The 18,910-nt window shown below is 46.5% G+C and overlaps 1 protein-coding gene across 5 annotated transcripts in view; it reads right to left on the bottom strand.

Moving 5' to 3' along the window:
* Window positions 1-18,910, bottom strand: part of USP15 (ubiquitin specific peptidase 15) — a 148,803-nt gene that overhangs the window by 97,681 nt on the left and 32,212 nt on the right. For 3 of the 5 annotated variants that reach the window (XR_005454902.1, XM_038760446.1, XM_038760463.1), the window contains exon 2: window positions 6,316-6,467. Coding sequence is in view for 4 of the 5 variants with exons in the window: in XM_038760446.1 (XP_038616374.1) it covers window positions 6,316-6,467 (152 nt within the window). In the remaining variant the exon portion in view is untranslated. The remainder of the gene's footprint in view (window positions 1-6,315; window positions 6,468-18,910) is intronic. The other 2 variants (XM_038760454.1, XM_038760472.1) reach the window with 1 other exon arrangement.

The following is an 18,910-nucleotide window of genomic DNA, read 5'->3' as shown; positions in this document are numbered from 1 at the left end:
GATAGAGCCAGAATTAGAAGGCCCGTGCTCTATTCACTAGTCCACGCTGTTTTTCCCTTTTGAAAAAACGCTTCCCGCACACACACTCCACACTTTATGGAAGATCATCACCTTAATGTATTAATATCTGCCTCCTCCTCTATACTGTGAGCTTGTTGTGGGCAGGGAATGTGTCTGTTTATTGTTGTACTCTCCCAAGTGCTTAGTACAGTACTTTGCACACATTAAGCGCTCAATAAATACAACTGAACTGAATCGCCTATTCCTAAGCCGTAAAGCAAAGACCAAGGCAAGGGGATCAGGAGAATAAATGGTGTAGAGAAACTTTCCTTTCACTATGAGGGTGGGTCTCATGAAAATTTAAAAACTCCCTCAGAGGTCATCTTCCAAAATTATGACTTCATATGGGTTTCTCTGAATGTGTCAGACTTGCCCTTCCAAAAAAAAAAAAAAACCAACTCAAAAGCTAGTTGAAACCTGCCAAGAATTTTTCAGGGATCTGACAGTACGATTTTTCTCTCCCTACTGCACCACCTATGTACTTGATTCCATGCCCAGTAAGACAAAATATTCACCCACCCCACCTTCAGCACCCTCCCGCACTTAAATCCACAGCCTTATACTACCCCATTTCCCCATCAGTAATGTATTGTAATATCTGTCTCCCCGCCACAGACAGTGAGCTCCCTGTGGGCAGGGAACCTGTCTCCCAACTCTACTGTATTGTTCTCTCCCAAACCCCCAGTTCAAAACTCGGCACTAGTACGGCCTTCAAACCTTACTGAAGGCACATCTCCTCCATGAGGCCTGCCCAGACTAAGCCCCCCCTTTCCTCATCTCCCACTCCACTTTGTATCATTCATTCAATTGGATTTATTGAGCACTTACTGTGTGCAGAGCACTGTACTAAGCCCTTGGGAAGTACAAGTTGGCAACATATAGAGACGGTCCCTACCCAACAGCGGGGGGGAGTCTGGGGGGGGAGACAGACAACAAAACAAAACATATTAACAAAATAAAATAAATAGAATAAATATGTACAAATAAAATAAATAGAGTAATAAATACGTACAAACATATACACAGGTGCTGTGGGGAGGGGAAGGAGGTAGGGCCGGGGTGATGGGGAGGGGGAGAGGGAAGAAGGGGCTCAGTCTGGGAAGGCCTCCTGGAGGAGGTGAGCTCTCAGTAGGGCTTTGAAGGGAGGAAGAGAGCTAGCTTGGCGGATGGGCAGAGGGAGGGCATTCCAGGCCCGGGGGATGACGTGGGCCGGGGGTCGACGGCGGGACAGGCGAGAACGAGGCACGGTGAGGTTAGCGGCGGAGGAGTGGAGGGTGTGGGCTGGGCTGGAGAAGGAGAGAAGGGAGGTGAGGTAGGAGGGGGCGAGGTGATGGACAGCCTTGAAGCCAAGAGTGAGGAGTTTTTGCCTGAAGTGTAGATTGATTGGTAGCCACTGGAGGTTTTTGAGGAGGGGAGTAACATGCCCAGAACGTTTCTACACAAAGGTGATCCGGGCAGCAGCGTGAAGTATAGAATGAAGTGGAGAGAGACAAGAGGATGGGAGATCGTCGGGATAGGATGAGAGATTGAACCAGCAGGGTAGCGGTTTGGATGGAGAGGAAAGGGCGGATCTTGGCGATGTTGCGGAGGTGAGACCAGCAGTATCACCCTGACTTGCTTCCTTAATTCATCCCCCTTCCCAGCCCCACAGCACTTATGCACGTAGTTGTCACTTCTATTAATGTCCTTCTCCCCATCTAGACTTTAAGCTCACTGTGGGCAAGGAATGTATCTGTTTATTGTTGTACTCTCCTAAGTGCTTAGTAAGTGCTCTGCACACAGTAAGCGCTCAATAAGTATGACTGAATGAATGAACTGATTGATTCTGTCTCTCTTCTCTAGCCAATTCTACAGGTCGTTCTCTTCTCACTGTTCCTGTCCTCTCCTCAGCAGCCTTCTTACTCTCTGGGATTTCCCTGGTCCTCTACTCCGCTTGTTAGCTCTGAGCACTGGATCACGATTAAACTTGTCCAGTGAAATTCTCTTCCTTCTCCCCTCTCCCTGCTACTGGCTCAATTACCTTCCGCCTCCATGCCCTCCTAGCACGAGAGGCCTCTGTATCACTTTTGCGGATGACGAGTCGGCCAGTCACATTTATTGAACACTTACTGCGTGCACAGCACTGGACTGAGAGCTTGGGAGAGTCCAAAGGAACACTAGGACAGACACGTTCCCTGCCCACAACGAGCTTACAGTCACGTGGTTCAGCGGTGTGGGGTTTTTGCCACGGCCCGGAGGGGTTGAGCAGGCTCAATCGGGGCGGTAAGGGATCGGCCCAGTCACCTGCAGCTTCATTCATTCAGTCCATCATACTTATTGAGCGCTTACTGTGTGCAGGGCTTGAACAGGAATGAACAGACACATTCCCTGCCCACAATGAGCTTCCATTCATTCATTCAATCATATTTACTGAGCGCTTACTGTGTGCAGAGCACTGTACTAAGCACTTGGGAAGTACAAGTTGGCAACATATAGAGACGGTCCCTACCCAACAGCGGGCTCCCAGTCTAGAGAGGGGAGACAGACAACAAAACAAAACATATTAACAAAATAAAATAAATAGAATAAATATGTATCAGTAAAATAGAGTAATAAATACGTACAAGCATATATACATATATACAGGTGCTGTGGGGAGGGGAAGGAGGTAAGGTGGGGGGGATGGGGAGGGTGCTCAGTCTGGGAAGGCCTCCTGGAGGAGGTGAGCTCTCAGTAGGGCTTTGAAGGGAGGAAGAGAGCTTGGCGGATGTGCAGAGGGAGGGCATTCCAGTCTAGAGTTCAATCCCAGTTCGGGAATGCTTGGAAGGACTTGGCTTGGGCTTTGAAAGACTCGGATGAGTTGAGCCCTCTATGGTCATGCTGACTCAGGACTGGACTTCTTTTTAATGGGATCTGTTAAGCACTTACTATGTGTCAGGCACTGTTCTAAGCGCTGGGGTAGATACAAGTTCATCAGGTTGAACATACTCCATGCCCCATGCGGGGCTCACGGTCTTAATCCCCATTTTGCAAATGAGGTAACTGAGGCAAAGAGACTTGTCCAAGGTCATAAAGCAGATGAGTGATGGAGTCAGGATTAGAACCCAGATCCTTCTGACTTCCAGGCTCACGTTCTGTCCATTAGGCCATGCTGCTTCTCAGAGTTTTGGCAGTCATCATCATCAATCGTATTTATTGAGCACTTACTATGTGCAGAGCACTGTACTAAGCACTTGGGAAGTACAAACAGGCAACATATAGAGACAGTCCCTACCCAACAGTGGGCTCACAGTCTAAAAGGGGGAGACAGAGAACAAAACCAAACACACTAACAAAATAAAATAAATAATGAGTGTATACGCATCCAACTGTACATTTCACCAATTTATTCAGTTATTTCATCATGTTGCTATATGCTCTGTCTTCTTTTTCCTGCTCTCTATATTGGTGAATAATTTATGTCTGCCCATCACTTTCAAGTTGACTGTTACGCCTTGAGTGCGGGGACCACGTCTTTTGCTTCTGCTGAACTCCCCTAAGTGCTCGGTACATAGCTCGATAAACATAATAATAATAATAATAATAATAATGATGATTATAGTACTTGTTAAATGCTTACTCTATGCCCAGCACTGTTCTAAACCCTGGGGTAGGTACAAGCTGACCAAGTTGGCCACAGTATCTCTCCCAAATGGGGCTCACAATCTAAGTAGGAGGGAGTAGAACAACAGTGCCAGCGCTTAGAACAGTGCTTCCCTCCCTTCAAGGCCCTACTGAGAGCTCACCTCCTCCAGGAGGCCTTCCCAGACTGAGCCCCTTCCTTCCTCTCCCCCTCGTCCCCCTCTCCATCCCCCTCATCTTACCTCCTTCCCTTCCCCACAGCACCTGTATATATGTTTGTACATATTTATTACTCTATTTATTTTACTTGTACATATCTATTCTATTTATTTTATTTTGTTAGTATGTTTGGTTTTGTTCTCTGTCTCCCCCTTTTAGACCGTGAGCCCACTGTTGGGTAGGGACTGTCTCTATATGTTGCCAACTTGTACTTCCCAAGTGCTTAGTACAGTGCTCTGCACATAGTAAGCGCTCAATAAATACGATTGATGATGATGATGATACTGTGAGCCCACTGTTGGGTAGGGATTGTCTCTATATGTTGCCAACTTGTACTTCCCAAGTGCTTAGTACAGTGCTCTGCACACAGTAAGCGCTCAATAAATATGATTGATTGATTGACTGCTTCACAGATAGTAAGCGCTTAACAAATACCGTCATCATCATCATTATTATTATTATATTATATATTATCCCCATTTTACAGATAACTGAGGCCCAGAAAAATTAAGTGACTTGCCCAAGGTCACACGGGCAACCATGTGGCAGAGGGAGGATTAGAACCCAGGTCCTCTGAATCCCAGACCCATGCTCTTTCCCCTAGGTCACGCTGCTTCTCTGATTTGTTGCTTGTATGCTTTTCAACATAAACCTGTTATCACTTTATATTGACTTACTTCTGTAAACCTTTTCAAAGACCATCACCCCCGGGGCCAAGTGAGGGATATTCTATTCTCCATCTACACCCACTCCCTTGCAGAGCTCATTCACTCCCATGGTTTCAACTACCGTCGCTATGTGGATGTTACCCAAATCTACATCTCCAGTCCTGATCCCTCTCCCTCTCTGCAGTCTCGCATTTCCTCATCTTCGAGACACCTCCATTTAGATGTCCTCCCGTCACCTCAAGCTGAACATGTCCAATACACAAGTCCTTATCTTCCCACCCAAGCCCTCTCCTCCCGCTGACTTTCCTATAATAATAATGATGGTATCTATTAAGCGCTTACTATGTACAAAGCACTGTCCTAAGCGCTGGGGGGATACAAGCTGATAAGGTTGTCCCACATGGGGCTCACAGTCTTCATCCCCATTTTACAGATGAGGTAACTGAGGCACAGAGAAGTTAAGTGACTTGCCCGAAGTCACACAGCTGACAAGCGGCGGAGCCGTAGACAGCACCACCATCCTTCCTGTCTCATAAACCCATAACCTTGGCTTTATCCTTGACTCCTCTCTTTCATTCAACCCATATATTCTCATCTGTAAAATGGGGATTAAGACTGTGAGCCCCCTGTGGGACAACCTGACCATCTTGTAACCTCCCCAGGGCTTAGAACAGTGCGTTGCACATAGTAAGCGCTTAATAAATGCCATCATCATTATTATTATTATATTCAATCCGTCACTAAATCCTGTCGGGCCCACCTTCACAAAATCGCTAAAATCCGTCCTTTCCTCTCCATCCAAACCGCTACCACGCTAATATAATAACTCATCCAATCCCTCTTTGGTTACTGCATCAGACTCCTTGCTGTCCTTCCAGCCTACTGTCTCTCCCCACTCCAGTCCATACTTCACTCTGCTGCCCGGATCATTTTTCCACAAAAACGTTCAGGACACGTCACCCACCTCCACAAAAAACTCCAGTGGATGCCCATCCATCTCTACATCCAACAAAAACTCCTCACTAATGGCTTTAGGGCACTCTATCACCTTATCCCCTCCTACCTCACCTTGCTACTCTCCTACTACACAGCCCGCACACCTCGCTCCTCTAATGCTCACCTTCTCACTGCGCCTCGATCTCACCTATCTCGTTACCGACTCCTCATCCACGTCTATTACTCTCCCCCACTTCAAAGCTTTATTGAAGGCACATCTCCTCCGAGAGGCCTTCCCTGATTAAGCTCCCCTTTTCTTCATACTCCCTTAAGCGTCCCCCTGACTTGTTCCCTTTGTTCGTCCCCCTGCCAGCCCCACAGCACTTAGGTGCCTATCTGTCATTTATTTTACTGATGTCTGTTTCCCCCCATCGAGACTGTAAGCTGATTGTGAGAAGGGAATATGTCTGTTTATTATTCTCCCAAACGCTGAGTACAGTGTTCCACACACAGTAAGCATTCAATAAACACGACTGAAAGAATGAATATGTATTATGTATAGGCCAGTCATTAGTAACTCAAAAACATTCAAGCATATTTATGGTTTCCCTCATATCATTTTCAAAAAAAGATTTTCCACTTTTCAAATGAATAAGATTTTCCACATTTCATCAGTATATATTTTAGAGGAAATAAATGACTACTAAAAACAAAACCCATAAAAATGCTAAACAATTTTATACGCATTAAGCCCATCGAGTCAACACTGCGGTACCAAGAAATGCCTTAATTCATTTAAGAATTCATTAAAAAAAAAGAACTCGACTCTTACTATAGGAACACAATACTAAATAACCTTTGAGAAGTCCAGAGTTATCAATGGGACCAGGATACACATTCTGATCTCCCATCTGGTATTTATCCCAGCTGTCAAACCCAACATATTTTTTCCACTGTTTGAACCAGCGACTATCCACAAGATACCTAGAAAAGAAAAGAGAAGGGAAGAAAAAAATTACTATGAGAGAACACAGCTTACCATATCAAATTACTCTTAGGAGAAAATAAAAACAGTTTAAGATGTCATTCTTGGAATTTTTAACGGGTTGACTTACAGGTTTATTGAAGATTAATGAGAATGACTGTGGCTCACTAAAAGCTATTAGTAAGAGAAACACAGTGCAGGTCCAAAGTATCAATAATGCAACTTTGCAAATGGCCACTCGTCCAGAGTGAGTAATAATTTATGACAGGAAATCAGTAATGTTGATCATATCTCTCCATGTACATGCTGTACGCATGGTACAAGCCATCTGCAGTAAGGTTCAGTGGAAAGAGCGCGGGCTTGGGAGTCAGAGGTCATGGGTTCGAATCCCAGCTCAGCCACTTGTCAGCTGTATGACCTTGGGCAAGCCACTTAACTTCTCTGTGCCTCAGTTACTTCCTCTGTAAAATCGGGGTTAAGACTGTTAGCCCCATGTGGGAGAACCTGATCGCCTTGTATTCCCCCCCCCCCCAGTGCTTAGAACAGTGCTTTGCACATAGTAAGCGCTTAATACCATCATTATTATTATTGTTATTATCTGCAGCTGGCTGACTGCTGAGTGCTCTGATTGGTTCAGGCGGGGCTCTCAGCTGGCCGAGCACTCTGATTGGTTCAGGCGGGGCTCCCATCTGGCCGAGAGCTCTGATTGGTTCAGGCGGGGCTCCCATCTGGCCGAGCGCTCTGATTGGTTCAGGCGGGGCTCCCAGCTGGCCAAGCGCTCTGATTGGTTCAGGGAGAGGCTCCCATCTGGCCGAGCGCTCTGATTGGTTCAGGCGGGGCTCCCATCTGGCCGAGCGCTCTGATTGGTTGAGGGAGGGCTCCCAAGGGGTGATGGGCTTGGTGGGCTGCTCACAGAGCCGGGCAGCAATGAGCCCAAGGGAGAAGGGGAGCAGGAGAAGTGGCTTGGTAGACAGCTGGAAAGGCAAGTGGATGAGAGCCACAAATTCATGTGGAAAATAATGGTGGCTTAGTGGGTAGAGCACAGGCCTGGGACTCGGAAGGACCTGGGTTCTAATCCTGGCTCTGCCACTTGTCTGCTGGCTGATCCTGGGCAAGTCATTTCACTTCTCTGGGCCTCAGATACCTCATAATAATAATAATAATAATAATAATAATGATGGCATTTGTTAAGCGCTTAGGTGATACAGGGTGATCAGGTTGTCCCACGTGGGGCTCACAGTCTTCATCCCCATTTTACAGATGAGGTAACTGCACCACAGAGAAGTTAAGTGACTTGCCCAAAGTCACACATCTGACAAGTGGTGTCAAGTCACTCCCCCACCTTCTCCAACCCCCCGGCTCTCAACGCTCTCTGCTACTCTCCCATCCTTCCCTGCAGTATCCTCAGAAGAGATCTCCTCCCTTCTCTCAAGTGCTACTCCGGCCACCTGTGCTTCTGACCCCATTCCCTCTCATCTCATGAAATCTCTCGCTCCGTCCCTTCTCCCCTCCTTAACTTCCATCTTCTACCGCTCACTCTCCACCGGTTCCTTCCCCTCTGCCTTCAAACATGCCCACGTCTCTCCCATCCTAAAAAAACCCTCTCTTGACCTCACCTCACCTTCTAGTTATCGCCCTATCTCCCTCCTACCATTCCTTTCCAAGCTCCTTGAACGAGTTGTCTACACGTGCTGCCTCGAATTCCTCAGCGCCAACTCTCTCCTCGACCCCCTCCAATCTGGCTTCCATCCCCTACATTCCACGGAAACTGCCCTCTCAAAGGTCACCAATGACCTCCTACTCGACAAATCCAATGGCTCATACTCTACCCTAATCCTCCTAGACCTCTCGGCTGCCTTCGACACTGTGGACCACCCCCGTCTCCTCAACACGCTATCCAACCTTGGCTTCAGACTCCGTCCTCTCCTGGTTCTCCTCTTATCTCTCCGGCCATTCATTCTCAGTCTCCTTTGCGGGCTCCTCCTCCCCCTCCCATCCCCTTACCGTAGGGGTTCCTCAAGGGTCAGATCTTGGTCCCCTTCTGTTCTCGATCTACACTCACTCCCTTGGTGAACTCATTCGCTCCTACGGCTTCAACTATCATCTCTACGCTGATGACACCCAAATCTACATCTCTGCCCCTGCTCTCTCTCCCTCCCTCCAGGCTCGCATCTCCTCCTGCCTTCAGGCTTCAAAGCTCTCCATCCCCTCGCCCCCTCCTACCTCACCTCCCTTCTCTCCTTCTCCAGCCCAGCCCACACCCTCCGCTCCTCTGCCGCTAATCTCCTCACCGTGCCTCGTTCTCGCCTGTCCCACCGTCATCCCCCTGGCCTGGAATGCCCTCCCTCCCCACATCTGCCAAGCTAGCTCTCTTTCTCCCTTGAAGGCCCTACTGAGAGCTCACCTCCTCCAGAAGGCCTTCCCAGACTGAGCCCCCTCCTTCCTCTCCCTGTCTCGCCCCTCCCCATCCCCCCGCCTTACCCCCTTCCCCTCCCCACAGCACCCGTATAGATGTATATATGTTTGTACATATTTATTACTCTATTTATTTATTTGCACATATTTATTCTATTTATTTTATTTTGTTAATATGTTTTGTTTTGTTGTCTGTCTCCCCCTTTTAGACTGTGAGCCCACTGTTGGGTAGGGACCGTCTACATGTTGCCAACTTGTACTTCCCAAGCGCTTAGTACAGTGCTCTGCACACAGTTAGCGCTCAATAAATACGATTGAATGAATGAATGAAAGCGGTAAAGCCGGGATTAGAACACATGATCTCTGACTCCCAAGCCCGGGCTCTTTCCACTGAGCCACGCTGCAGGGATTAAGACCGTGAACCTTACGTGGGACGGGGACCGTGTCCCACCCGATCATCTTGTATCTATCCCAGTGTCTGGCAGAGCAAATAGTGCTTAGCAAATACTTCAATTATTATTAATAATGCTAATAGTATTAATGATAATCACAGTGATGATGGAATTTGTTAACAACAATAATAGTAATGATGACATTTGTTAATCACTATGTGCCGAGCACTGTTCTAAGCGCTGGGGTAGATATAAGGTAATCAGGTTGTCCCACGTGGGGCTCACCGTCTTAATCTCCATTTTACAAATGAGGTAACTGAGGCACAGAGAAGTTAAGTGACTTGCCCAAGTTCACACAGCTGACAAATGGCAGAGCCGGGATTAGAACCCATGACCTCTGAACACATGACCTCTGACTCCTACGCCCATGGTCCTTCCACTAAGCCAGGCTGCTTTTCTTATTAAATGCTAACCGTGTGCCAAGTACTAGGGGAGACAGTATATGATCGGATTGGAGTGAGTTCCTACCCCACAGGGGTTCGCGGTCTAAGGGGAAGAAGGATGGAGAGGTGAGGGAACAGATTCATTCATTCATTCAATCGTATTTATTGAGAGCAATGTACTAAGTGCTTGGATTAATCGTATTTATTGAGAGCAATGTACTAAGTGCTTGGAAAGTACAATTCGGGAACAAATAGAGACAATCCCTACCCAACAACGGGCTCACAGTCTAGAAAGGGGGAGACAGACAACAAAACAGAACAAAACAAGTAGACAGGCATCAATAGCATATTTAAGTGCTTATTATGTGCCAGGTACTGTACTAAGTGCTGGGGTGGATACAAGCAAATTGGGTTGGACACAGTTCCTGTTCCATGTGGGGCTCACGGTCTTAGTCCCCATTTTACAGATGAGGTATCTGAGGCCTAGAGAAGTGAAGTGACTTGCCCAAAGTCACACGGCTGATAAGTGGTGGAGGCGGGATTAGAACCCACGACCTCTGACTCCCAAGCCTGGGCTCTTTTCACCAAAGCCATGGTGCTTCTCTTAACAGAAGCTTCGCTTGGAGAAGCAGCGTAGCTCAGTGGAAAGAGCCCGGGCTTTGGAGGCAGAGGTCATGGGTTCATATCCCAACTCTGCCAACTGTCAGCTGTGTGACTTTGGGCAAGTCACTTAACTTCTCTGGGCCTCAGTTACCTCATCTGTAAAATGGGGATTAAAACTGTGAGCCCCTTGTGGGACAACCTGATCACCTTGTAACCTCCCCAGCGCTTAGAACAGTGCTTTGCACATAGTAAGTGCTTAACAAAAACAAACAAAAAAACAAAAAAACAGATGAGCTGATACAAGCAAAAAGGAATCTAGCTGTAGGAGGAGCAAGCAAAGACTCTTGAGACAGCAAGCCCATCCTGGGCCAGTGACAAGGAGATGGGTAATCAATTCAATCAATCGTACTCTTTTATGGGATTTGTTAAGGTCTAACTATATGCTAGCCAGTGTACTAAGTCCTGTTATGGTACAATTGTGGTATTTGCTAAGTAACTGTGGTATTTGTTTACCTCTTACTATGTGCCAGGCACTGTACTAAGCACTGGGGTGGATACTAAGCAAATCGGGCTGGGCACAGTCCCTGTCCCACATGGGGCTCACAGTCTTAATCCCCATTTTACTGATGAAGAAACTGAGGCCCAGAGGAGTGGAGTGATTTGCACGAGGTCACACGGCAGACAAGTGGATCAGAACCCAGGTCCTTCTGATTCCCAGGCCCAGGCTCTATCCATTAGGCCACACGGCTTCTCTTTGGGCGGAGAAAGTGTCTACCAACTCAGCTGTATTGGACTTTCCCAACCGCTGGTAGAGTGGTCTGCATACAGTATGTGCTCAAAAAATAGCATGGATTGACTGGTTAGAAAAACACGGATATGATACTGGATTGTGATATGATATATGTGTCAATCTTCTAGTCAATTCTTGCAGCCAGTTGGCCAGTATCAAAGCAGAAAGCCATCAATGCTTCGCCCCTCACACCTATGCCGGGCGGGGCACGTGAAAGTAATTTTGGAACTCATCATAAAAGTCTATGCAACACTTCATGGCCTAGTGGATAGAACATGTGCCTGGAAGTCAGAAGGTCATGGGTTCTAATCCCTACTCCGCCACCTATCAGCTGTGTGACTTTGGGCAAGTCACTTAACTTCTCTGGGCCTCAGTTACCTCATCTGTAAAACTGGGATTAAAACCGTGAGCCCTACGTGGGACAACCTGATCATCTTGTATCCCCCCACCAGCGCTTAGAACATTGCTTCACACATAGTAAGCGCTTAACAAATGCCATCATTAGTTTTTATTTTTAAGGGAAACGAATGGTGAACATTCATTCACTAGGTATACCCTGCAGTTCTCCTGTAACAGGAGGGTGGTGACCTGGAGAAATCTGGTGTTAAATAACTCACACTGCACAACCCACCCTTTCTGACACCATGTTTGGGCCTGGATGAAGCAGTGGGGCCTAGTGGCTACAGCACGGGCCTGGAAATCAGAAGGACCCAGGTTCTGATCCTGACTTCGCCACTTGTCTGCTGGGTGACCTCGAGCATGTGCCACTTCACTTCTCTGGGCCTCAGTTCCCTCATCTGTAAAACGGGGATTAAGACTGTGAACCCCACGTGGGACTAGGACTGTGTCCAACCTGATTAGCCTGTATCCACCCCAATGCTTAGTACAGTGCCTGGCACAAAGTAAATGCTAACGAATTTTTTGTCTCATGCTGTCGAGTCATCAACGACCCATAGGAATGCCATGGACACATCTCTTCCAGAACACCCCACCTCCATCTGCAATCGTTCTGGTAGTGAATCCGTAGAGTTTACCATTCAAATAAAAAGATGTTGCCACATTCCTCAATGGCATTACAGTCAAACCGGTCACTTGAATAAATAATAATACAGAGCAGGATTTAATAGCAGAACGAAGTGAAATCACCTAAGTAAACTAGCAAACATACAACGGGGAAGCAGAGAGCTGCTGAGGCTACGCACCAAACCACAAGAAAAAAACAAGAAACCAAAGCAGAAAAGGTGAGCAAAGACACGTTCAGACCCTCTTCTACTGTACACTCCTAAGCACTTCGTACAGTGCTCTGCACATGGTAAGTGTGCAATGAAAACAGATGATCGACTGATATGCTAAGTTCACTAAGTGAGGTTGATTCTACATCTAAATCTACATCTCTGCCCCTGCTCTCTCTCCCTCCCTCCAGGCTCGTGTCTCCTCCTGCCTTCAGGATATCGCCATCTGGATGTCTGCCCGACATCTAAAACTCAATATGTCCAAGACTGAACTCCTTATCTTCCCTCCCAAACCCTGCCCTCTCCCTGACTTTATCGTCACTGTAGACGGCATTACCATCCTTCCTGTCTCACAAGCCCGCAACCTTGGTGTCATCCTTGACTCCACTCTCTCGTTCACCCTACACATCCAATCCGTCACCAAAACCTACCGGTCTCACCTCCACAACATTGCCAAGATCCGCCCTTTCCTCTCCATCCAAACCACTACCTTGCTGGTTCAATCTCTCATCCTATCCCGACTGGATTACTGCATCAGCCTCCTCTCTGATCTCCCATCCTCCTGCCTCTCCCCACTTCAGTCTATACTTCACTCTCCTGCCCGGATCATCTTTGTGCAGAAACGCTCTGGACATGTTACTCTCCTCCTCAAAAACCTCCAGTGGTTGCCTGTCAACCTATGCATCAAGCAAAAACTCCTCACTCTCGGCTTCAAGGCTGTCCATCCCCTCGCCCCCTCCTACCTCACCTCCCTTCCCTCCTTCTCCGGCCCAGCCTGCACCCTCCGCTCCTCTGCTGCTAACCTCCTCACTATGCCTCGTTCTCGCCTGTCCCGCCGTCGACCCCCGGCCCATGTCCTCCCCCTGGCCTGGCATGCCCTCCCTCCGCACATCCTCCAAGCTAGCTCTCTTCCTCCCTTCAAAGCCCTACTTAGAGCTCACTTCTTCCACAAGGCCTTCCCAGACTGAGCCCCCCTTTTCCTCCTCCTCCCCATCCCCTCCCGCCCTTCCTCCTTCCCCTCCCCACAGCACTTGTGTATATTTGCATATATTTATTACTCTATATTACCTGTACATATTTACTGTTCTATTTATTTTGTTAATGATGTGCACATAGCTATAATTCTATTTGTTCTGATTATTTTGATACCTGTCCACATGTTTTGTTTTGTTGTCTGTCTCCCCCTTCTAGACTGTGAGTCTGTTGTTGGGTAGGGACCGTCTCTAGATGTTGCCGACTTGTACATCCCAAGCACTTAGTATAGTGCTCTGTACACAGTAAGTGCTCAATAAACACGAATGAATGATTCTCCCACTATCTAGGAGACAATGACTATCGCTTCCAGGAGGCCATCCCAGATTAATCTTATTTTACCGTTCCATATTCTCTTCCCTTTAAGTGCTGCTTCCAAAGCTCCAAGTCACCTAAGCATATGGCCACTCAGATCCCCAGGCCCTGTAGGCATTTCTGTGTACATTTTTCTATAGTATAGCTGGGTCTTCTCTGTCACTTATTTCAGTGTCCGTCTCCCCCAGTACATTATGAACTCCTTCATACCTACCACCTCTACTGTATTCTCCCAAACACTTAATAAAGTGCTCTGCACAAAGCACAAATAGACATATTTTTTTTAAAAAAAACACTTACTACGTGCCATTCATTCATTCAATTGTATTTATTGAGAGCTTCCTGTGTGCACTCTACTAAACGTTTGGGAGAGTGCAAAAGAACAAGAGACACATTCCCTGCCCATAAGAAGCTTAAGCTTAAAGCACAGAGAAGCTCAGAGAAGCAGCATGGCTCAGTGGAAAGAGCACGGGCTTTGGAGTCAGAGGGCATGGGTTCAAATCCCAGCTCTGCCAAGTGTCAGCTGTGTGACTTTGGGCAAGTCACTTTACTTATCTGTGCCTCAGTTACCTCATCTGTAAAATGGGGATTAAGACTGTGAGCCCCCCGTGGGACAACCTGATTTATTCATTCATTCAGTCATATTTATTGAGCGCTTACTGTGTGCAGAGCACTGTACTAAGCGCTTGGGAAGTACAAGTTGGCAACATACAGAGATGGTCCCTACCCAACAACGGGCTCACAGTCTAGAAGGGGGAGACAGACAACAAAACATGTGGACAGGTGTCAAGTCATCAGAATAAATAGAAGTAAAGCTAGATGCACATCATTAACAAATGATGACACTGTAACCTCCCCAGTGCTTAGAACAGTGATTTGCTCATAGTAAGCGCTTAATAAATGCCATGATTATGATTATTATTATTAAAGTCTGGAGGGAGACACAGACATTAAATAAATGGCAGATATGTCCATAAGTGCTGTGGGGGCTGGGAGGGGCAATAAATAAAGGGAGAATAGCAGACACTGTGCTCCTAAGTGCTAAGGCAGATACAAGATAATTCAGTTGGACACGGACTCTGTCCCACCTGGGGCTCACTGTCTTAATCCTCATTTTACAGCTGAGGTGAGTGAGGCCCAGAATAAATAATAATAATAATGATGGTATTTGTTAAGCGCTTACTATGTGTCAAGCACTGTTCTAAGTGCTGAGGTAGATAGATACAAGGTAATCGGTTGTCCCACATGGGGCTCACAGTCTTTAATCCCCATTTTACAGAGGAGGTAACTGAGGCACAGAGAAGTGAAGTGACTTGCTCAAAGTCACACGGCTAACAAGTGACGGAGCCAGGATTAGAACTCACGACCTCTGGATCCCAAGCCCGTGCTCCGAAGTGAAGTGATATGCCCAAGGTCACACAGCAGACAAGCAACGGAGCCGGGACTAAAATCATCATCATCATCATCAATCGTATTTACTGAGCGCTTACTACGTGCAGAGCACTGTACTAAGCACTTGGGAAGTACAAATTGGCAACATATAGAGACAGTCCCTACCCAACAGTGGGCTCACAGTCTAAAAGGGGGGACTAAAATCTGGGACCTGAGTCCCAGGCCCATTTCCTTTCCACTCATCCACACTGCTTCTCTATTGATTGAATCCACTGATTGACAGGCAATTAGCTACCGGGATTGCATAGCAGCCAATGTTTCATAAACTGGAATGAAGATCAATTTACGAATATTATACCTTTACCCCAGACAACCCTCAAATCTAAGCTTCTTTCTACAGCGACCCTTGTATACAACACAGAAACAAACCGGATCAACAAATGGGAAACAAATTGAGAAGCAGCATGGCAGAGTGGATAGGGCATGCGCCCGGGAGTCAGAATCAATCAATCAATCAATCGTATTTATTGAGCACTTACTGTGTGCAGAGCACTGTACTGAGCGCTTGGGAAGTACAAGTTGGCAACATATATAGACAGTCCCTACCCAACAGTGAGCTCACAGTCTAAAAGGGGGAGACAGAGAACAAAACCAAACATATTAACAAAATAAAATAGAACAGATATGTACAAGTAAAATAGAGTAATAAATATGTACAAACATATATACATATATACAAGTGCTGTGGGGAAGGGAAGGAGGTAAGATGGGGGGATGGAGAGGGAGACGAGGTCATGGGTTCTAATCCTGGCTCTTCCACTTGTCTGCTGTGTGACTTTGGGCACGTCACCTCACTGTGCCTCAGATACCTCATCTGTAAAACTGGGATTAAGACTGTGAGCCCCACATGAGACAAGGACTGTTACCACCCCAGTGCTTAGTACAGTGCCTGGCACACAGCAAGCACTTAACAAATACCATTATTATTATTATTATTATTATTATATCTTCCACACTTCCAACAGGTTAAGGGATTAGGGCTACGTTATGATCATTCTTCTTGAAATTCACACCATTTTCAGTTCACACAAAATAATCAATCAACAGTCTTAAATGCCTGTTGTGTAAAGAGTACTATATTAAGCACTTGGGAGAGTGAAGTGGAATAACCTGAGCCCTGCCGTCAAGGATTTTACAATCTAGTGTGGGGCACACGAAGCAACGTGGCCTCGTGGAAAGAGCGCAAACCTGGGAGTCGGAGGGACCGGGTTCTAATTCCAGCTCCACCACTTCATTCATTCATTCAACTGTATTTATGGAGTGCCTACTGTATGCAAAGGACTGTACTAAGTGCTTAGGAGGGTACAACACTGACACATTCCCTGCTACGGTGAGCTTACAGTCTAGACAATATGACTAAATAAGAAAACAATTCATTCAAGCGTATTTATTGAGCGCTTACTGTGTGCAGAGCACTGTACTAAGCGCTTGGGAAATACTAGTTGGCAACATATAGAGATGGTCCCTACCCAACAGTGGGCTCACAGTCTAGAAGGGGGAGAAGACAACAAAATAAAACATATAAACCAAATAAAATAAATAGAATAAATATGTACGAGTAAAATAAATAAATAGGGTAATAAATATGTACAAACATATATACATATGTACAGGTGCTGTGGGGAGGGGAAGGAGGTAAGGTGGGGGGATGGAGAGGGGGAGTAGGGGGAGAGGAAACTGTCTGTTGTGTAATGTTGGGCAGGTCACTTCACTTCTCTGGGCCTCAGTTACCTCATCTGTAAAATGGGGATTAACACTGGAAACCCCCATGTGGAACAGGGACTGTGCCCAACCCAATTACCTTGTATCTACCCCAGTGCTTAGTACAGTGCTTGGCATAGAAGCGCTTAACAAATATTCTTTCAATCAAATAGCACTATTACTATTATTATTATTATTCTGGAAGTAATGGAGCATAAAGATATGCATCCATAAATGCTCTGAGGAGTGATGAGTCTTAAATGACTATGGTGGTGTATTTTTTAAGAAAAATAATAATAATAATACTGGCATTTATTAAGCGCTTACTATGTGCAAAGCACTGTTCTAAGCGCTGGGGAGGTTACAAGGTGATCAGGTTGTCCCATGGGGGGCTCACAGTCTTAATCCCCATTTTACAAATGAGGTAACTGAGGCCCAGAGAAGTTAAGTGACTTGCACAAAGTCACACAGCTGACAAGTGGCAGAGCCAGGATCTGAACCCATGACCTCTGACTCCAAAGCCCGGGCTCTTTCCACTGAGCCACGCTGCTTCCCTAAAAATACTTAACCCAAAATGGTTTTATTATGAGTGAGCCCAAAGTGGGACAGGGACTGTGTCCAACCTAACCTGAATCTACCCGAGTGCTTGGAACAGTGCCTGGCACATAGTTAACACTTAACAAGTACCGTAATTATTATTAATATTAGTAGCAGTAGTAGTAGTAATAGTAGTAGCAGAATTTTTTTTTTTACTTTTAATACTTTGGCATATTCATCTGCTTTTTTTCTTCTTGTGACATCGACTTGCTCAATGCACTTGTGTGTTTCAGCAGCAATAAGACTTGGCCTCAAAAACTCCAAGTCACACCCACCTCTCGCTGGAGGAAGCAACAACTCCTTAACATTGACTTCAAGGCGCCTCCCTCGCCTCTTGCCCTGCCAGTCTCCCGCGACAGACTGGAAGCTCCTTGTGGGTTTTGACCACAGTGTGAAGAAGTGTGCCCTAGTGCACAGAGCCCGAACCTGAGAGTCAGAAGGCCTTCATTCATTCATTCGACTGTATTTATGGAGTGCTTTCTGTATGCAAAGGACTGTACTAAGTGCTTAGGAGGGTACAACATAGACACATTCCCTGCTATGGTGAGCTAACAGTCTAGATAATGTGACTAAATAAGAAAATAATTCATTCAATCGCATTTATTGAGCGCTTACTGTGTGCAGAGCACTGTACTAAGCGCTTGGGAAGTACAAGGTCCTAATCCCGGCTCCGCCGCTTGTCTGCTGCTTCTCCCCCTTCTCGACTGTAAACCCTCTGTTGGGTAGGGACCGTCTTATATGTTGCCAACTTGGACTTCCCAAGTGCTTAGCACAGTGCTCTGCACACAGTAAGCACTCAATAAATACGACTGATTGCTTCATTGATTGCTGTGTGACCTTGGGCAAGTCACTTCTCTGTGCCTCAGTAACCTCATCTTTAAAACGGGGATTACGACTGTGAGCCCCGTGTGGGACGTGGACTGTGCCCAACCTGATTAGCTTGCATCAACCCCAGCGCTTAGTACCCTGCCAGAGGTCACGGGTTCAAATCCTGGCTCCGCCAACTGTCAGCTGAGTGACCTTGGGCAAGTCACTTAAGTTCTCTGTGCCTCAGTTACCTCATCTGTAAAATGGGGATTACAACTGTGAGCCCCATGTGGGACAACCTGATCACCTTGTATTCTCCCCGGCACTTAGAACAGTGCTTTGCACATCGTAAGCGCTTAATAAATGCCATCATCGTCATCATCATTCAATCATATTTACTGAGCACTTGCTGTGTGCAAAGCACTGTACTAAGGACTTGGGAGAGCACAATATGACAATGAACACATTCCCTACCCATAATGAACTTACAGTCCAGGGACGAGACAGATGTTAATATACATAAATAAATCAATAAATTACAGCTACATACATAAGTGCTGTGGGGCTGGGTGGGGGTGCTGAAAGGAGAAAGTCATCATCATCATCAATCGTATTTATTGAGTGCTTACTATGTGCAGAGCACTGTACTAAGCGCTTGGGAAG

The sequence above is a fragment of the Tachyglossus aculeatus genome, chromosome 2 (genome assembly GCF_015852505.1).
Source record: "Tachyglossus aculeatus isolate mTacAcu1 chromosome 2, mTacAcu1.pri, whole genome shotgun sequence".
Classification (NCBI taxonomy): Eukaryota; Metazoa; Chordata; class Mammalia; order Monotremata; family Tachyglossidae; genus Tachyglossus; species Tachyglossus aculeatus.
This window is presented reverse-complemented; position numbering and strand designations above follow the sequence as displayed.